The 22,397-nt window shown below is 37.2% G+C and overlaps 1 protein-coding gene across 3 annotated transcripts in view; it reads left to right on the top strand.

Moving 5' to 3' along the window:
* The window catches only part of LOC133663883 (sphingosine-1-phosphate phosphatase 2-like), a 56,028-nt gene that overhangs the window by 21,690 nt on the left and 11,941 nt on the right, over nucleotides 1-22,397 (top strand). For all 3 annotated transcript variants that reach the window (XM_062068605.1, XM_062068606.1, XM_062068604.1), the window contains exon 3: nucleotides 20,307-20,486. In XM_062068605.1, the coding sequence (XP_061924589.1) occupies nucleotides 20,307-20,486 (180 nt within the window). The remainder of the gene's footprint in view (nucleotides 1-20,306; nucleotides 20,487-22,397) is intronic.

Below are 22,397 nucleotides of genomic sequence, written 5' to 3'. Positions count from 1 at the left end.
TTCTTTTCTTTTCTACTCTGCTCCCAACCCGGGGTGGACCGCTAGCCTGTCCATCAGATGGGGACATCTCTACGCTGCTGACCCGTCTCCACTCGGGATGGTTCCTGCTGGCCCCACTATGGACTGGACTTTCGCTGATGTGTTGGACTTTCACAATATTATGTCAGACCCACTCGACATCCATTGCTTTCGGTCTCCCCTAGAGGGGGGGGGGGGGGGGGGGGTTACCCACATATGCGGTCCTCTCCAAGGTTTCTCATAGTCATTCACATTGACGTCCCACTGGGGTGAGTTTTCCTTGCCCGTATGTGGGCTCTGTACCGAGGATGTCGTTGTGGCTTGTACAGCCCTTTGAGACACTTGTGATTTAGGGCTATATAAATAAACATTGATTGATTGATTGATTTAAACCAGTGTGGGTGGCACTGGGAGCAGGTGGGTAAAGTGTCTTGCCCAAGGACACAACGGCAGTGGCTAGGGTGGCGGAAGCGGGGATCGAACCTGGAACCCTCAAGTTGCTGGCACGGCCACTCTACCAACCGAGCTATACCGCCCCTATTAGTATTATTGGGATGCTCATTCACTTGCCTCAGCTCTGAACCCGTTTAAGTCGACATCCTCTTAGATTGGCTGACTCACATCAACATAAGCGGTTGTCAACATAAGCAAAACTAGCAACAGCTTGCACATTTACTCGCCCTTTCCGAAGGAGGACGTTGACATAACCGCAAATCTTTGCAATAAACCCGCGAGCAATGGTTATGAAGTAAATGCAACACATGTCGACAAAAACGTGGCCGTTTTCTACAGAATTTACATGTTTAATGTCGACAAAAGCGGTCGACCACACACCAGCTGATGTACTTTATGACGTCTACCATATCATAAAGAGTTGTACAGTACAGATTTACTTTTATGTTGCTATTCTAAACTTTGCCAAGAGGTAATGCAATTGTTGGGGTGTGTTTGTTTATATGTTAGCAGTTAAAAGTTATGGGCATATTTGAATGAAACTTTCAGGAAATGTCAGAAAGGGGAAAAAGAACAAGCGTTACGATTTTGAGGGTTATCCGACTTATTTATACAAGCGACCCTGCCTCCACCCACAGACACAAAGACAGTGGATAACTGACAAGAGGGTTCAAGAAGTTTCTTTCGCCATAGATAGCTCAAAAAGTTTTGACCATATATTGATGAAACTTTTAGGAAATGTCAAAACTGGGAGTGTTACAATTTTAAAGAGTGAGCTAAATAATTTATACTAGAGTCCGCGCCGCCACCCACAGACACAAAAAGCCCCTTTCAACCAAAAGTTCAGAAACTTCTAGTTGCGGAAACTTTAGGTTCCTGTAGAAGTGTGTGGTTTGTGTTTCCACCGCATTTCACAGTTCAGGCTAGTTTATACAAATCTGGCTGATTATGTTTGCTATATTTCTACACTGACACCATGTAAATAAACAGACAATTTTAGGTAACAGTTTTTTTTTTTACAAAAAAGTAAGTAAATGAAATACAAAGTAATAATATACAAAACGATATGATTTATAAAATAAAGTCTACCGAATTGTTTATAAAAAAAGTCAGGCTTTTGTCTGCAATGTCCAACTGTCAGAAAGTTGTCCTCTCAGTAAATGATGAATTCATGAAGATCAGGCAATTCCTTTTGGTCCATTTAGCTGTACATAACATTTTATAAATAATAATAGTCAGTGTTTATCTCACGCCGACAACACGAACACATCGGCTTTAGAGTTAGCTTGTTAGCATTAGCATTCTGTTCACTCTGGTTAAGGCTAATAACTACACAAATGGAGTGTTACTGACTACTTTTTCAACATGTAATAAAGTAAATAGGTAATTTTTTACGTTATTTACCTTCGTTCCACTCGTGTGTCGCCTCCCTTTTTTTCCAAATTTTTCCAACAAAGTCGGAGTAGTAAGCAGCTGGGGTCGTTGCTTCGAGTCCGGCTTCATACTCCTCTGTAAATACGTTTAAAAGAGTCCGTCCACTTCTCGTAGCTTTAACGAAATTAGGTTTGTAAAAATAATACACAACATTAAACTGCACGGATAGAGTTTAAAGATGACGGTTGAGTAAAAACATTCCAAAATAGGTCCACTGATCAGCGTTCTTCAGGACAAAGATGCCCCACAAAAGTTCCTGCAAGTAGAAAGTTCCTTTCGTTCTTATTTCTCGTCGTTGTCAAGTTTGTTGTAATAGAAATACTCAAGAAATAATAAATAAAGAAGTCGTTATAGCATACTCTGCAATGGCGGTCGTGTGTTTGGAAAAATAAGTTTTAGGAACGCCCCCAACGGTGTTCAACCAATCAGCGTACGAAACCTAAGCCCTCCCCCGAAAAGGTTCAGGGTAACTTTGAAACGTCCCACCTAGCTAGGAGGAACTCCGAAAGGTTCCTGAAGAACTAAATCTACCCGAGTTGTTTTTGGTGGAAACACAGGGGGAACTTTATTTACCCGGGTAAATGGGGAAGTTCCTGAAAAAGTTCCTGCAGGGGAAAAGGGCCAATTGACAATGGATAACTGACAAGAGGGTTCACTCCGTTCATTTCCTTCCGCTATGGATAGCTCAACAAGTTATTGGCATATTTTGATTAGACTTTCAGGAAGTGTCAAAAATGGGATAAGGAACCAATTCTTAGATTTTGAGGGTGATCCATATATGCTAGCGGGAGTGCTTCCAGAGACACGAGACAGTGAATGACTGACAAGAGGGTTCACTGTTTATTTAATATTTACTATTGGGAGATAGGGCCTGGCGGAGGTCTGTGCTCTACGAGTGCTTTTCTACTTACTGAATTGCATGGAAATCTGACTCAGGCTCCTACACATTTGAAGAAAAGTGTCGGTTTTCACACCCATCGACCGATTTGAATACCTGACAAGTTGGGGTCAAAAGTCAAATTAATATGTTTTTCCCTACCACGTTTTAGTAGTCTTTCAGTCAATCATCTATTTTGTATGGTTCTGTGTTGTCTTATTGGGGTTGGCCAATACAGCATTTTGGTATGGATTTTATACGGAGTTAATACAAGACCCGTATTTGTGATACTGATACCAATATAGTGTTGTCCCAATACCAATATTTTGGTACAGGTACCAAAATTATTTTGGTACTTTTCGATACCTTTCTAAATAAAAGGGACCACAAAAAATTGCATTATTTGCTTTATTTTAACAAACAATCTTAGGGTACGTTAAACATATGTTTCTTATTACAATTTAGTCCTTAAATAAAATAGTGAACATACAAGACAACTTGTCTTTTAGTAGTAAGTAAACAAACAAAGGTTCCTAATTTAGGCTGCTGACGTATGCAGTAACATATTGTGTCATTTATCATTCTATTATTTTGTCAAAATTATTAAGGACAAGTGGTAGGAAATGAATTATTAATCTTCTTGTTCATTTAATGTTAATATCTGCTTACTTTTTCTTTTAACATGTTCTATCTACACTTCTGTTAAAATGTAATAATCACTTATTCTTCTGTTGTTTGATACTTTACATTAGTTTTGGATGATACCACAAATTTGGGTATCAATCCGATACCAAGTAGTTACAGGATCATACATTGTTTATGTTCATCCATCCATCCATCCATCCATCCATCCATCCATCCATCCATCCATTTTAGACTTAGACTCTCAGCTGCATTCGGGCGGAAGGCGGGGTACACCCTGGACAAGTCGCCACCTCATCGCATGGCCAACACAGATAGACAGACAACATTCACACTCACAGTCACACACTAGGGCCAACTAGTGTTGCCAATCAACCTATCCCCAGGTGCATGTCTTTGGAGGTGGGAGGAAGTCGGAGTACCCGGAGGGAACCCACACAGTCACGGGGAGAACATGCAAACTCCACACAGAAAGATCCCGAGCCCAGGATCGAACCCAAGACCTTCGTATTGTGAGGCACACTCACTATCCCCTGTTCCACCGTGCTGCCCTTGGTCATATTCAAAGTCCTCATGTGTCCAGGGACATATTTCCTGAGTTTATAAACATAATATACATTAAAAAAAAACGAAAGAAGATGTTGTGATGCCAAAAAATATCATAATCATAGTAGTATCGACTAGATACACTATTGTACTTGGTATCATTACAGTGGATGTCAGGTGTAGATGGCGTTTGTTTACATTTTGATGCCGGTGAGCTACGGTGTGTAGTGAAGCATGTTTAGCTATTCCTCGTCCTGCAGGGATGATACTTGTAAGAAACATACTTTATTTGTCGCCATGGCGACAAGGATTAGTGATTTAGAAGTAGCTAAAACACTGCCGACTGGGGCAGGACGTTAGCCGCTAGCTAGCTAGCCATATCTTAAAGCACCTCTTTCTGAGGGCGTTTCAGTGTTATAACTTCACCTGTATTGTCAGTTTTTAAGCCAAAATGCGTCAGTTCTCCCTTTTCTGTCTACACACTGTGTCTGCTTGTAAGTACTTCGTAATTGTATGCTGCCAATCATGCTTGTCTGCTCGTAAACCAATAATGACACAACGTGACGACAACGAGGTCGCGGGGGGGATGGCGGGCTGGTACTTTTCAGAGGCGGTATAGTACCGATTATGATTAATTAGTATCGCGGTACTATACTAATACCGGTATACTGTACAACCCTATACCAATATTTTTTTTAAGTTAATTGAATAATGGTTTCTTTAATTTGTTGACCATGTTAATTGTTTTTTTAGTAAAGGCGTGAGGCTTGGATCAAGGGGGGACAATATTACATTTTGTCACAGATCTACATTTAGGTGCACAAATAACTTCCGGAAAAAAATCTGTATCAAAGCTTGTAGAAAACCCGAGGTACCACTTTAGGACTTTATAACAAATTGTATTGGTGTGTGCGTTTGTGTTGTCTTTACTTGAACTGAACACACGCTCTTCCTCATGTTGACAGATCAAAGTCCAGCTTCTAAGATGGCCTCAATTAGAACGTGCACACACAAACACACATTCTTGTATGTGTTACCTTCTTGAGACCTCTGGAAAATGCCTACCTCTTTAGGACCACCCTTTCTAGATATATAAAGATTTGTATTTACAACATTAATAATATATACATACTATGCAAATATAAAAAAGCTTGTTGTGAAAAATGAGTTGGGATTTCACAAGAAAAAGGTCACAATTTCACAAGAAAAACTTAGAATTTTGGCAGTATTGATTGATTGAGACTTTTATTAGTAGATTGCACAGTACAGTACATATTCCGTACAATTGACCACTAAATGGTAAGACCCGAATAAGTTTTTCAACTTGTTTAAGTCGGGGTCCACGTTAATCAATTCATGGTAAAATTATAATACAAGTCGTAATTTTACTGAACGCAAGTCAAAATTTTACAAGAAAAATTTTATATTTGTGTAATATTATGATAAAAGTTGGGATTTTACTCAATAACAGTCGCAATTTTACAAGAAAAGCTTAAAATGTTGGCAATTTCATGAAAAGAGTCGTAATTCTACTGGACAAAAGTCAGAATTTTATAAGAAAACTTAAATATGTTGGCAATATTACAATAATAATCGGAATTTTACTTTGCAAAATTATGACAAAAGTCATCATTTTACTCAAAAAATGTCACTGTTTTACAAGAACAACAAAAACATTGGCTATATTGTGATAGAAGTCAGAATTTTATATGACAAATGTCACCATTTTGCATTAAAAAGTAACCGTTTTACATAAAGTAATAATTTTAGGGGAAAATATTGCAATACTACAGAAACAGAGAGAATATGAGAAATTGTTCCCAATTTTATAAGTAAAAAGTCGACACATTGTGAGAAAGACTGCTTTTAGTTAATGTATTTTTATTTTTTTGTTTGTCATTGGTTTTTAATCTTCATTATTTACTTCGTTATTACAGTATGTTTATATATACACTACCGTTCAAAAGTTTGGGGTCACATTGAAATGTCCTTATTTTTGAAGGAAAAGCACTGTACTTTTCAATGAAGATAACTTTAAACTAGTCTTAACTTTAAAGAAATACACTCTATACCAGGGGTCACCAACCTTTTTGAAACCAAGAGCTACTTCTTGGGTACTGATTAATGCGAAGGGCTACCAGTTTGATACACACTTAAATAAATTGCCAGAAATAGCCAATTTGCTCAATTTACCTTTAACTCTATGTTATTATTAATAATTAATGATATTTATCTTTGTGGAAACACTGATCATCTTAATGATTTCTCACAATAAATATATATAGAAACAGATAAATATCAATATGCAACACTTTATTTTTATATTTTCTCTAAGTGCACATTTTTCACAGTCTTGTGAAATCACAATATCCCATTTTAACTAGCTAGCCACTAACATTTTTTAACAAATCATGAATTACTTTGCACCATGTTTGTACAAATAATAACTCATGTAAAATACAAAAGTCAACTCTCAAATTTTTAAATCATGTCACACTTTGAACTGGATACCAAATCTGTTATCTGTTTCTTTATCAGTTAGTGAAGACCAAGTCTTTAAAATATTTTCTTGGATTTTCAAATTCCATTTGAGTTTTGTCTCTCTTAGAATTAAAAATGTCGAGCAAAGCGAGACCAGCTTGCTAGTAAATAAATACAATTTAAAAAATAGAGGCAGCTCACTGGTAAGTGCTGCTATTTGAGCTATTTTTAGAACAGGCCAGTGGGCTACTCATCTGGTCCTAATGGGCTACCTGGTGCCCGCGGGCACCGCGTTGGTGACCCCTGCTCTATACATTGCTAATGTGGTAAATGACTATTCTAGCTGCAAATGTCTGGTTTTTGGTGCAATATCTACATAGGTGTATAGAGGCCCATTTCCAGCAACTATCACTCCAGTGTTCTAATGGTACAATGTGTTTGCTCATTGGCTCAGAAGGCTAATTGATGATTAGAAAACCCTTGTGCAATCATGTTCACACATCTGAAAACAGTTTAGCTTGTTACAGAAGCTACAAAACTGACCTTCCTTTGAGCAGATTGAGTTTCTGGAGCATCACATTTGTGGGGTCAATTAAACGCTCAAAATGGCCAGAAAAAGAGAACTTTCATCTGAAACTCGACAGTCTATTCTTGTTCTTAGAAATGAAGGCTATTCCACAAAATTGTTTGGGTGACCCCAAACTTTTGAACGGTAGTGTACATTTTATTTATTTATATATATATATTTTTAAATTAATTTAGGCCAAAGGGGGCGCATTTCAATTTCTTACACACACTTGTTATTTCATATGTTGACCAGAGGGGGAGCACTTTTAAAACCGACACAGAGTCAATTTGAAAAATCCCTCCTTTTTGGGACCACCCTAATTTTGATAGATTTCACCACCAGGGGTGCAAATGAGACATTCTCTATTAGATGCAATGGTTTTCCGTATTGGCCCTCACATGGAAGGTACTTTTCCTTGTTGGTGTCTCAAGAAGGTTAGAAATACGAGAACACACCCGAACACACACACACACACACACACACACACACACACACACACACACACACACACACACACACACACACACACACACACACACACACACACACACACACACACACACACACACACACACACACACACACACTTGTGGTGAACCCTCCATGTGTCCAGACTGTCCCTATAGGTCAGGCTTTTAACACGACCGACACAAAGGCACTAGTGACAGGCTGGCGTGGTGGGCATTACCCGAGGCATGGGAGTGCGATGTATGTGTGTTGGTGTCGGCTGAAAAGGGGGCGGAGCCCGGCTATCATATCATGCACGCACTTGAGCTGCATTGTTTGAAGCCGCAGGACGTTTAGACGTAGTGGTTGACAATGCAGGCACACACAGTCTGCCTTGTTGTATGAATGCAGCCATGGTGAATAGATGAGGTCAGACATGCCTGACGGGCTCAGCATTGCCTCGGCCTCTGTTTATTGTCCATTTCATGCTCGCAGTTGTGTGTCTGTGAGTAGGTGTCGTGTAGGTACATGCAAGGATGGCACTGGAATAACGTTATTTTCAGGTTTGACCACACAAGACTGACAGATTTAATATCGCATAGTCTTTGTCTGCAACGTATTTAAAGGGGAACTGCACTTGTTTTTGGAATTTTGTCTATCATTCACAATCCTTATGTAAAAAAATATTCTTTTTTTTATGTACATTTTAACTTTTAATATACGGCAAATACAAAGCGGCTAACAATGCAGCTAAAGCCCTCTAAACAACCATCCAAAAAGCGCCAACAACACTTACATTTCAGGACCTTAATATTAACCACGTATGAGCGATATTGTTATTATAACTGCTAACGCTATTTTTAGCAGTGCTTTGATCACAGAGCGCTAAATTAGACTGACCATACGTCCTCTTTTCCCCGGACATGTCCTCTTTTGCAGGGCTGTCCGGGCGGGGTTTCTTAAATGCCTCAAATGTCCGACATTTTGAATTAGGGTTGCGTGTATTTTTAATGTACGTCCAGGGTTAAGAAGGGGTTAAAAACAAAACAAATTGTGAAGGAGTGCGCATGCAGCAGCATTCGTGAGGGAGGGCCAGAGACAGAGAGAGCGAGGGAGTGGATTGATTGATTGATTGAAACTTTTATTAGTAGATTGCACAGTACAGTACATCCATCCATCCATTTTCTACCGCTTGTCCCTTTTGGGGTCGATGGTCCACGTTAATCAATTCATGGTACAAATATATACATAAAAAAACAACATAAAAAAACAAAAACATTTTGAAATGAGGGATAGATCTGAACTTGATGTAGACTCCAGAGATTTAAACGTTAAATATAAAATGTATGTATGCCCTGGCACACCATAATCATCATTTCATGACCCAAGCAAAACACTTTTTACACTTTTATACTGAAATAAATACACCTACAACTTATTAAATAAAAACATAGAAAAACCTACCAGCAGCGGTAAAGTTTAGATCCATGAAGGAAAGAAGAAAGTGAATGAATGTTTATAACTGAATAAATTTACATATGTGTACAAACTAGTTTTCTTTTTTGTATTATTTCTTTTAATGAATTAACTAACGTTTATGACAACCTTTTTCCAAAACACAATATAGCATGTGAGATATAACAGGATAATGCATACATTTATCTTTTGTTTTCAAAACGCTTGCAAAAAAGTGGGACCCCAAAAATGTACTGTAGGACCCCATTTTTATGACTTGATGGGGTCTCTGGGACCCCATTTTGAAAATTCCTAGCGCCAACACTGCTGTCAACAGAGGAGAAAAAATGCTTTATTTAAATAAATATATTATTTATAAAGCAAGTTCGAGTATCATTGGCAAATTTTCACCTAGTCCCGGCCTTGGCACGCATATGTGTGTCCTCTTTTTGGGATTTCAGAATATGGTCAGCCTCGCTAAATATCTTATGCTGCTATATTAAGTTAAAGTACCACTGATAGTCACACACACACTGGGTGTGGTGAAATTACCCTCTGCATTTGACCCATCCCCTTGTTCCACCCCTTGGGAGGTGAGGGGAGCAGTGAGCAGCAGCGGTGGCCGCGCTCGGGAATCATTTTTGGTGATTTAACCCCCAATTCCAACCCTTGATGCTGATTGACACACTGAGCCGGTGAGCTGCAACTGCTTCGAAGGCCTGTAAGTTGGCGAAAGTTAATTCTAGATAATATATCATGCCTCTCACCTAGATAGTAGAAGGTTGTTGTCATAAACCGAGAAGTTAGTAATCTTTGACATTCAACTTAAACCCGGAGATGGCGAAAAAGACACGAAAAGAGGCTTGTTAGCGGCAACTTTTTTTTTTTAACCCTTCGCAAGGATTATGATTAATTCTTCATCAAATGGGAAGATATAAACATCCCATCAGTCGGCTTCCCACTGAGAATGTACATTGTACAGTGAGTTATTGTGTTCATAGTTTGTATTTCCTATTTAGCACTTAGCAATGCTGCTACATTATGCTTAATGTTTCACCAAAGCTGAATCTGTTTAGCACACAGCTTTTAAAACTTGTAGCTCATCCTCCTTATATTCAGGCTCAAAAATATAAGGCTCTGGATCATCATTTGTCCCAAAGTAGTCTTTTTTGTCTCTCACAAAGTCTGCCGTGAGTAGTAGGTTTGTTGTTGTTGAAGAGAAAAGGGAATGTTGTGATGCGTCGTGTGCTTAAAATGACCAAAATACGTAAATTATACTTATTATTATTGTGCCTGTTACTACATTACACATCATTTACAAAACCCAAAACCAGTGAAGTTGGCACGTTGTGTAAATCGTAAATAAAAACAGAATACAATGATTTACAAATCCTTTTCAACCAATATTCAATTGAATAGACTGCAAAGACAAGATTCTTAACATTCGAACTGGAAAACATTATTTTTTGCAAATATCAGCTCATTTGGAATTTGATGCCTGCAACATGTTTCAAAAAAGCTGGCACAGGTGGCAAAAAAGACTGAGAAAGTTGAGGAATGCTCATCAAACACTTATTTGGAACACACCACAGGTGAACAGGCTAATTGGGAACAGGTGGGTGCCATGATTGGGTATAAAAGCAGCTTCCATGAAATGCTCAGCCATTCACAAACAAGGATGGGGCGAGGGTCACCACTTTGTCAACAAATGCGTGAGCAAATTGTTTAAGAACAACATTTCTCAAGGAGCTATTGCAAGGAATTTAGGGATTTCACCATCTACGGTCCGTAATATCATCAAAAGGTACTGCATCAAAAACCGACATCAGTGTGTAAAGGATATCACCACATGGACTCAGGAATACTTCAGAAAACCACTGTCAGATGTGGCGGGTCACTTTAATGACGTGGCGGGTCACTTTAATGATGTGGCAGGCAATTGATTGATTGATTGATTGAGAAGTTTATTGACATCTTAAAGAATTGAATCCATGTAATGCTTTAAAAAGGCAAATGGATGGCACAAAAAGCCAAAAGGCTCGTTTCCATTGTGGTACATGAAATATTCATCACATTTGATGTGTTCAATAATAAAAGATATATAACCTGTAACATGTACACTACCGTTCAAAAGTTTGGGGTCACATTGAAATGTCCTTATTTTTGAAGGAAAAGCACTGTACTTTTCAATGAAGATAACTTTAAACTAGTCTTAACTTTAAAGAAATACACTCTATACATTGCTAATGTGGTAAATGACTATTCTAGCTGCAAATGTCTGGTTTTTGGTGCAATAGCTACATAGGTGTATAGAGGCCCATTTCCAGCAACTATCACTCCAGTGTTCTAATGGTACAATGTGTTTGATAATTGGCTCAGAAGGCTAATTGATGATTAGAAAACCGTTGTGCAATCATGTTCACACATCTGAAAACAGTTTAGCTCGTTACAGAAGCTACAAAACTGACCTTCCTTTGAGCAGATTGAGTTTCTGGAGCATCACATTTGTGGGGTCAATTAAACGCTCAAAATGGCCAGAAAAAGAGAACTTTCATCTGAAACACGACAGTCTATTCTTGTTCTTAGAAATGAAGGCTATTCCACAAAATTGTTTGGGTGACCCCAAACTTTTGAACGGTAGTGTATATAAAAAATTACGTTAAAAAAATTGATAAATAATGTACATATACACAGTGTACATGTCAGGTGAGCAACATTACATGAAGTGGCGATAACATTTTGGTCAATGAACTGTCAGGTTTTTTTTTAACTGTAAAATCTACAGTTTGTTATTTTACAGTGTATGTAAAAATATATATAATAATTGTGTATGGAGGCAATATATATTTATATCTTATTCACTGTTACAAGCGGCCCTCAATGAAAACGAGTTTGACACCCCTGATTTAGCTCCTACTAAATATAACTATACGATGTTATTTTGATTTCATTTTCACATTTGGGCATTAAAAAAATCACATACCTGCCTTTTCTTTAGTTCTTCCTCCTATTGCATCAATCACTTCAGATTAGATTTGTATTTCTGGTAATAACATTTCTATTTCCTCCCTTAAACACATGAAACATTGGCCTCTGTGTGCACTGACACTGACTATGGCAGCCATTCATTAAATATACAAGGAAGAGCTTTAAATAAACCTGAGCTGAGTGGGCTGCTCCACTAAAAGGTACCCGGGGACAACAAACCAAAAAGCCAATGGGCAGCACTTTTGGAGTATATTTGTAATGATCTATACACAGTACATAGCAAATATATGTTTAAAGAGGTTCTGTTGGCCATCCAGCAATCTTATAGAAGACGGCATCATTTGATTTGATGTAATCTCTTCACTCAAGTGTGATCACTTATTCATGAGTGTGTGCTTAGTTTTAGAGGCTGGCCTCACTGTTATGTCATCTTAAATTTTACAGCTTCCTTTTCCATTACTGTTACATAATGATGAAATGAGGTGAATACCGCAGGAAATCAACCATACCCAACTATTAGAGACACAATACTTTAGAATTGTGTTTGTGCATGTGTACATAAAGAGTCTAGTTGTTGTATACTGTTGTTGTGTCAAAGGTGCGGCCCAGCGGTTATTTTCAACCTGTGGTTTGTTTTTTCTTTTAGTCGCACATTCTAAAAATTACTACAATTAATAAGATATTACAAAACCCAAAACCAGTGAAGTTGGCACGTTGTGTAATTCGTAAATAAAAAAAGAATACAATGATTTGGAAATCCTTTTCAACTTATATTCAATTGAAAAGACTGCAAAGACAAGATATTTAATGTTCGAACTGAGAAACGTAATTTTTAATTTTTTTTGCAAATAATCATTAACTTGGAATTTAATGGCAGAAACACATTGCAAAAATGTTGGCAAAGGGACATTTTTACCACTGTGTTACATGGCCTTTCCTTTTAACAACACTCAGTAAACGTTTGGGAACTGAGGAGACCAATTTTTGAAACATTTCAGGTGGAATTCTTTCCCATTCTTGCTTGATGTACAGCTTAAGTTGTTCAACAGTCCGGGGTCTCCATTGTGGTATTTTATGCTTCATAATGCGCCACACAGGGGCGTCCATGATAACATTGCTTGGATGGCAACATATGTTGCCGCAAAACCTGTACACTACCGTTCAAAAGTTTGGGGTCACCCAAACAATTTTGTGGAATAGCCTTCATTTCTAAGAACAAGAATAGACTGTCGAGTTTCAGATGAAAGTTCTCTTTTTCTAGCCATTTTGAGCGTTTAATTGACCCCACAAATGTGATGCTCCAGAAACTCAATCTGCTCAAAGGAAGGTCAGTTTTGTAGCTTCTGTAACGAGCTAAACGGTTTTCAGATGTGTGAACATGATTGCACAAGGGTTTTCTAATAATCAATTAGCCTTCTGAGCCAATGAGCAAACACATTGTACCATTAGAACACTGGAGTGATAGTTGCTGGAAATGGGCCTCTATACACCTACTGTATGTAGATATTGCACCAAAAAGCAGACATCTGCAGCTAGAATAGTCATTTACCACATTAGCAATGTATAGAGTGTATTTCTTTAAAGTTAAGACTAGTTTAAAGTTATCTTCATTGAAAAGTACAATGCTTTTCCTTCAAAAATAAGGACATTTCAATGTGACCCCAAACTTTTGAACGGTAGTGTATGTACCTTTCAGTGGCGTGCGATGAGGTTAATGTCTGGTGAGGCACTGACTTCATCACAGTCAGATTTACAAACTTATGAACCCCAAAGAGTATCTTATTCACCATTTGATTGGCAGCAGTTAACGGGTTATGTTTAAAAGCTCATACCAGCATTCTTCCCTGCTTGGCACTCAGCATCAAGGGTTGGAATTGGGGGTTGAATCACCAAAAATTATTCCCAGGCACGGCGCCGCTGCTGCCCACTGCTCCCCTCACCTCCCAGGGGGTGAACAAGGGGATGGTCAAATGCAGAGGACAAATTTCACCACATCTAGTGTGTGTGTGACAATCATTGGTATACTTAACTTTAACTTTAATGTTACACTTACAAACTGTAGCACACAAAAAAGCACATTTGATAAAAAAAAAAAAAACGTTATTATGGTCTTACCTTTACTTATAAGTGCGGGAACAGTTGTGTTCGTGTTGGAAGAGTTGTGAATGATCTGTGATGCAGTCTGCAGGTGTACCTAATGTTGTGTCCCTGCGGTCGTTCGCGGCTTCTCCAGCGCGAGCATTGTTGTTTTTGCACTTTTTGGCTTCTTGTTAAGTGACTTTTTTTGGGTGGATTCGGTCTTGCACGTGGAGGGTTTGGGTGTGGACTTTGGTTGGTGTGGCCGCGGTGCTCCCGTCAGGCGGTGCATTCTGCGGCGGAGGTGCTTGGCACCAGGAGGCGGGGTTATGAGACGAGCCTCCAGTTTTATGATCGCTCAGCACAAGAAATACGTTACACACATACAGTTGTTGACAAAATACAGTGGACATTATATACCTCAGCTAACTAAACTATGGAAATGTATAATATAATTCATATAGCAATACGGTCTCACTGCACAGCAGGCCAGCAGTTAGCCGAGTCATTGTGCACAATCCATGTTGAGGCCCAACGCAGTGACGTGCCTCAACTGGCTGCTGAGCACCGTCTCTTCTCAGTATTTGAACGGCAAATGTGAAAATAAAAATAAAAATAATCTAAAACTGGTGAAGTTAAATGTAAAATAACTTTAGTATAATCACTGGATACATATAACAATTTAATTATTATTTTTTTCTTTTTACTTTTTTTTTTCTTTCCATGATGGCAGGTGAGGCCGTACCTCCCCTGCCTCTAGTGACTGCACGCCACTGGTACCTTTCAGCATTAATGGTGCTTTGACAGATGTGTAAGTTACCCATGTCTTGGGCACTAATACACCCCCATACCATCACAGATGCTGGCTTTTCAACTTTGTGCCTATAACAATCAGAAATTTTCTTTTCCTCTTTGGTCCGAAGGACACGACGTCCACAGTTTCCAAAAACTATTTAAAATGTGGACTCGTCAGATCACAGAATACTTTTCCACTTTGCATCAGTCCATCTTAGATGAGATGTTTCTGGGTGTTGTTGATAAATGGCTTTGGCTTTGCATAGTAGAGTTTTAACTTGCACTTACAGATGTAGCGACAAACTGTAGTTACTGACAGTGGTTTTTTGAAGTGTTCCTGAGCCCATGTGGTGATATCCTTTACACACTGATGTCGCTTTTTGATGCAGTGCCGCCTGAGGGATCCAAGGTCACAGGCATTCAATGTTACGTGCAGTGATTTCTCCAGATTCTATGAACTTTTTGATAATATTACGGACCGTAGATGATGAAATCCCTAAATACCTTGCAATAGCTTGTTGAGAAATGTTGTTCTTAAACTGTTGGACAATTTGCTCACAAAGTGGTGACCGTCGCCCCATCCTTGTTTGTGAATGACTGAGCATTTCATGGAAGCTGCTTTTATACCCAATCATGGCACCCACCTGTTCCCAATGAGCCTGTTCACCTGTGGGATGTTCCAAATAAGTGTTTGATGAGCATTTCTCAACTTTCTCAGTCTTTTTTGCCACTTGCGCCACCTTTTTTGAAACATGTTGCAGGCATCAAATTCCAAATGAGCTAATATTTGCAAAAAACAACGTTTCTCAGTTCGAACGTTAAGTATCTTGTCTTTGCAGTCTATTCAATTGAATATAGGTTGAAAAGGATTTGCAAATTATTGTATGGTGTTTTTATTTACGAATTACACAATGTACCAACTTCACTGGTTTTGGGGTTTGTATAAGATGTTATTTGTTACCTGCAACCCAAAGCTAAAATGCTTTATTCGGATAGCTTAGCATATACTGACATTCATTGGATGGATTTCAGCCTTTTTGATGTGCAAACTGTATTACAATTACAACACGTGTACTTTAAGCATTTACAGTAATACCTCAGTTTACGAGCTTATAAGATTCCAAACTAAAAACACTTGTATCTCAAATCAATGTCCAGGAACACCACAATTTGAACATGCAACATGCCTTTCAAAAAGAAAACAATGTAGATAAGAAATATTGTATGAAAAAAAATACAAAATAACGTAGTACAAACAACTACAGCAGTTTTAGCAAGTATTGTTATAATAATACAAAAACATTTACATTGTAGAATGGACCTGTATGGTGTCACCTTCCGTCAAACACACCATCAGCAGCTTTTCCATAATTTCATGGATAAATGTCCGCTGTTTTGAAATTATCTTAACAACCCCGATTGAAAAGTAATTCAAAGGTAGATCATTAAAGAGCCTTTTGTCATCTTTGGTGTAATGCTGCACCGTGTTTGGGACATTTAGGAGTGCAGTTATCTGTGACTTCATGTCAATATTTGCCTGTACCTATTTGAATGATGCATGTTATTTTTTCTACTTCATTTTTTTTAACATATTTTATTTTATACATAATTGTTGTGGGTTCTATATATATATATATATATATATATATATATATATATATATATATATATATATATATATATATATATATATATATATATATATATATATATATATGTATGTATATATATATATATATATATATATATATATATATATATATATATATATATATATATATGTATGTATATATATATATATATATATATATATATATATGTATATATATATATATATATATGTATATATATATATATATATGTATATATATATATATGTATATATATATATATATATATATATATATATATGTATATATATATATATATATATATATATATATATGTATATATATATATATATATATATATATATATATATATATATATATATATATATATATATATATATATATATATATATATATATATATATACATATATATATATATATACATATATATATATATATATACATATATATATATATACATATATATATATATATATACATATATATATATATATACATATATATATATATATATATATATATATATATATATATATATATACGTATATATATATATATATATATATATATATATATATATATATATATGTATATATATATATATGTATATATATATATGTATATATATATATATATATATATATATATATATATATATATATATATATGTATATATATATGTATATATGTATATATATATATGTATATGTATGTATATGTATGTATATATATATATGTATATGTATATATATATATATATATGTATATATATATATATATATGTATATATATATATATATATATATATATATATATGTATATATATATATATATATATATATATATATATATATATATATATATATATATATATATATATATATATATATATATATGTCATACTGGTACACATTTGCGCATATACTGTACGTCATGGTGCAGATGAGCAGTGCTACGCTCAAATCTATCATGTTTTTGATGATTTCTTTCTCTAATTTAGTGAATATCATCCGATGTTTCTTTTCAGCACTGTCCTTCATGCTCACTTTCTCCTGTCCTATGGTTGGAAAGCAGAGTTATGTTGGTCTTTAGCTATAAGCTAATGCTAGCGAGTAAGACTGGTGATAGTAATTATTATATTAGATATAGAAAAGTTGACCTGTGTGTTTACATACTTCTTAGAAGTTGTGCTTTCGTTTTTGTGTTGTTTTGTGTTAAATCTCTAAATCACAGTTGGACTTTTTAGCAATGTATTCTTTTATTGATACAGCCTTACTAATGGAAACACTCTAAGACAGGGGTGTCAAACATACAGCCTGCAGGCCGGATCAGGGCCGCGAACAGGTTTAATCCGGCCCGCGGGATGAGTTTGCTAAGTAAAAAAATGAGCCGAAATTTTTGACTGAAACAAACAGCTGTTTTAAATGTGTCCACTAGATGTCGCAATAGCAATTATTTGTATCTTTGTAGATTATGCTACATATGTAAAAAAAAAAGGACCACATTATATTAAAGTTAAAGTCCCAATGATCGTCACCAACGTTCCCTCTAACGTGCGCGCCTGTGCAATTGCACACTGCTCGAGCGTCCTCTGCGCACGGCAAATCTATGCCACGCACAAAATCAAATAAAAAAATAAGCGCATAACAATTTTCGACACGACACGGACACGACAGAGAAAACAGTTTTCGTCATCATTGTTCAAATATTGTAACGTCTGTCGAGACGCTTTGAGGACATGAATTCCATCCATCACTTTACTGAGCAAAACTCTTTATTGTCGGCCATAAACACATCACCAAAACATTATTAAAAAAAAATTATATCTAGCAGAACTGGTCATTTTCTGCAGTACAAACCAGACCAAAACCAACTTTGTTATATCAACAGCAGCCGCTCGCTCTTTCTCACTTGCGCCAACACATGCACATATGGCACTTAGCCAGTGATGCGTTTACAGCCACACAAAAAGTCAGACAACTCCAACACCACACATAAAGTGTCATTCCAGGTTGTTACACTATGATTTACCAATCAAATGTGTGCTTATTCTAGTGTCATTTATTAGGAATCTTAATTTATAAATATTAATCATGAAATGCTGTTAGTATATTAAATAAATACTAATAAAAATATATTTTTTACAAACAGGAAGTTGCAGGAATGTACACATGATCCCCTGCTTACATCTCATTGTGCAACATGTGAATGTTTTAATGGGAACTAAATGCAATATCTGAAAGGGGTACACATTATTTCCAAAGCAGGACCTCCACCCAGACAAACAATACAAGTACACAGTTCATGAAAAACAATATTTTTTATTATTATCATTGTAAGTGGGCCTAAACACTTATATTAGAAAATAACCTCAATGAAATGACTGCTGTCATTTGATTATAATAATAAGAGAATGTCTATCTGTGTTGGTCCTGCGATGAGGTGGGGACTTGTCCAGGGTGTACCCCGCCTTCCGCCCGAATGCAGCTGAGATAGGCTCCAGCACCCCCCGCAACCACAAAAGGGTCAAGCGGTAGAAAATGGATGGATGGATGGATGGAGATTGAACTTGTTATTTAGTCAGGTTTGGGACAGGTGTGCTGCTGGTGTAGCCACAGTGTGCACGTCTGATGTTGCTCACAGGGGCTCCACTGAATGCTCACGGAGTTTTAGCGTTTGCTCACACACATGAAAAATTAGAGGGAACATTGATCGTCACACACACACTGGGTGTGGCGAAATTTGTCCTCTGCATTTGACCCATGTTCACCCCCTGGGAGGTGAGGGGAGCAGTGAGCATCAGCGTGTGCCGCGCTCGGGAATCGTTTTGGTGATTTAACCCCCAATTCCAACCCTGGCAATGGGTCCCATTTTTTAATAGTCTTTGATATGACTCGGTATTGAACTCACAACCTTCCAGTCTCAGGGCGGACACTCTAACCACAAGGCCACTGACCTGGTCCTGGTGGTGATGTTAGTGCACCAGCCGAGGAAAATAAACAAACAAAGTACATAAATAACATCCTGTAATTAGATTTTGATATTTGTTTTATCTTGATAGATTGAAGATTAACACCAATGAGTTGACTGATGATCATTATCACATAATTTATTCAGAAAGTATAAATCACGACAAATAAAGATAGAATACTGTTAACCGCAACATGTAAGTTTAAAAAAACAACAACATTATGATTTGTACATTTTCAGAATGTGCTTGTTCTATTTTTAAACAAAGAAAACAACCTGAAGTTGTCTTTATTTTTAAGTTATCGTGCCGTGATTTTACCACTCCGGCCCACCTGGGAGTAGATTTTTCTTTGTGGCCCCCGATCTAGAATGAGTTTGACACCCCTGCCCTAAGAGCTGTAAAGAAAAACAATATACATGTAAATAAGTATCCAAGAATAGATCTTACTGTAGGTTATTTGTCCATATATTACATAGTCAAACCTTTATTTCAATCTGTATTAAATTGTGCAAATATATACAATGAAATATAACCACTTTACTATTACCGGGTAACAACAATCTAAATTGAGGGTGCAATATAATTATATTAAGATATTAATTTCCCTATAAATAAAACACACATAGCCTTTACATTTATCACAAATATAAACACTATACATGCCTTAAAGGAAGCCATTTAGTTTGATACCGGAGCTTTATTTTGAAGGCTAATTTAGTATAGTATGACAAGTGTGTGGTCATTCACTAATGTCATGAAGCCACAATCCACACGTTTAACACCAGAGGTTCCAGGTATTTCTTAACCTCATAAACAATAAAGAAGGTCGTTAACACTGATGCTATGTAAGCCTTGACCTATAAATAATTGTTTTAGGAGTACCCACCGATGTCGCATCATCGATGTGTTTCCTCCCTTGCAGTTGGTGATGTACATCGGCCAGGTGATGAAGGACGTGCTGAAGTTGCCCCGTCCTTGCTCCCCGCCGGTGGTCAAGCTGGAGATGCGTGTGGATGCAGAGTACGGCCTGCCCTCCACGCACGCCATGGCCGCCACCGCCATCTCCTTCACGTTGTTGCTCAGCGCCCCCTCTAGGATCCAGGTGAGCATCACCGACACCTGCCAGGAAACGTGCGGTAAAGCAGCGTCCTGTAAGAAATATGAATTGAATAATGAAATAATATTTTCATTCGATCATCATACAGTGAAACCCACTTATTTTGAATTTGTATTTCCCCAAACCTCCACACAGTCATTTAAATACGGTGACACCAGTGGACAGTGTGATTTGTGATTTATTTACTACTATTATGCTAAATTGTGACACTTTGGGCGTAATTTACTTAAGGTTTGCGTGTACTAAAACACGTGCAGTCTGAATAACACAGGCTACCCAGCAGGCAGAAGACATTGATACAACGTTGATTATACATACCGTATTTTACGTATTTTATATTTTTCGGACCATATAGTGCCCTGCCGATGAATGGGCTATTTTCTATCTTTTTTCATACAAAAGGCGCATTAAAGGAGTCAAATTATTATTATTTTTTTCTAAACTGAAAACACTTCCTTGTAGTCTACATAACATGTAATGGTGGTTCTTTGGTCAAAAAGTTGCATAGATTATGTTTTACAGATCATCTTCAAGCCGCTTTCTGACAGTCGCTTCCGGATGCGCCGTTTTGTGGGCGGTCTTATTTACGTGGCTCACCTTCGGCAGCATCTTCTCCCCGTCATCTTTTTAGTAGCGGTGTAGGGTGCAAGGACGGGTGTGGAAGAAGTGTCAAAAGATGGAGCTAACTGTTTTAATGACATTCAGACTTTACTTAAATCAATAACGGAGCAGCATCTTCTCAGCCGGAAACAACAACAGCACCGTAAATGTGTCCCGTGAAAAAACGTCCGACCGGAACTCTTTAATAACTAAAGTTCCTTGGGTGAATAAGGTAAACTCACTACACCGGTATGTTTTAGCGCTTTCATGGCGAGTTTACTGACAGATGTAAGTAAGAACTTTACACTACTTTATGTTAGAAATGGCAACAGCGGGGGATGACTGTCCCGTAACAAGAAGATGGAGAAAAAGAAGAAGTTTATTGACCACGGCCTCACTGCGGACTACAAAGGCGGATACGCGCAATTTTTCAGGATTTATGCAGATCCCAAATACAGATCAGCAGAAGGTAAGAAAAGTTTATTTTGCATAATATTGCGAAACAGAACGCCAGATAATTTCTTACCTTGTACACACACCATAATAATACTCATATGTTGAAGCACATCGAGCGGTGCGGCTTCATAGCTTACCAAAGTTGTACTAAAACATTTTCATAGATTTTTGAGCGCCGTGTCTAATTTTCTATATTTTCAATGGAGCATGTAAAATGTTGGTGTTTACTTAAGTTATAGTGCAGTCTACACGTATCTCTTATGTGTGACTGCCATCTACTGGTCACAATTATCATTTCACCATATACCAAATAAAATAGCTTCGAGGTTGGTAAGCACAACCAAAATTATTCCGTACATTAGGTGCACCGGGTTATAAGGCGCACTGTCGAGTTTTGAGAAAATGAAAGGATTTTAAGTGCGCCTTGTAGTCCGGAAACACAGGTCATAAGAATATAAAAAGTTTCAATTTTTACAGTATTTGGAATTCATTCATTAGCTTACGGTCTTTAGTGGATCAGATCAATTCTCCTTCCTGGGTGGTGAGCCTGCTGAAATCAGATGTGTAAGTGGGACAAGTATTGACAGTCAAAGGTTCATAGAAGATTCCATCGGAACTGCTTGGGGTCATTTTTGACCCCACTTGTGGAAGAGTGGATCGTGATGCAAAAACTGCAATTCCTTCATATAATGAAAAAAATAAATGAAAATGCAGATGGCCTCAGGTCACAAACATGTTTTATATAAAATGTTGTCGTTGTTTACTTGAGCCATATCGCCATCATATTGCAGTCTACATGTATCGCTTATGTTTGACTGCCATCTACTGGTCCCACTTATC

The sequence above is a fragment of the Entelurus aequoreus genome, linkage group LG13 (genome assembly GCF_033978785.1).
Source record: "Entelurus aequoreus isolate RoL-2023_Sb linkage group LG13, RoL_Eaeq_v1.1, whole genome shotgun sequence".
Taxonomy (NCBI): domain Eukaryota; kingdom Metazoa; phylum Chordata; class Actinopteri; order Syngnathiformes; family Syngnathidae; genus Entelurus; species Entelurus aequoreus.
This window is presented reverse-complemented; position numbering and strand designations above follow the sequence as displayed.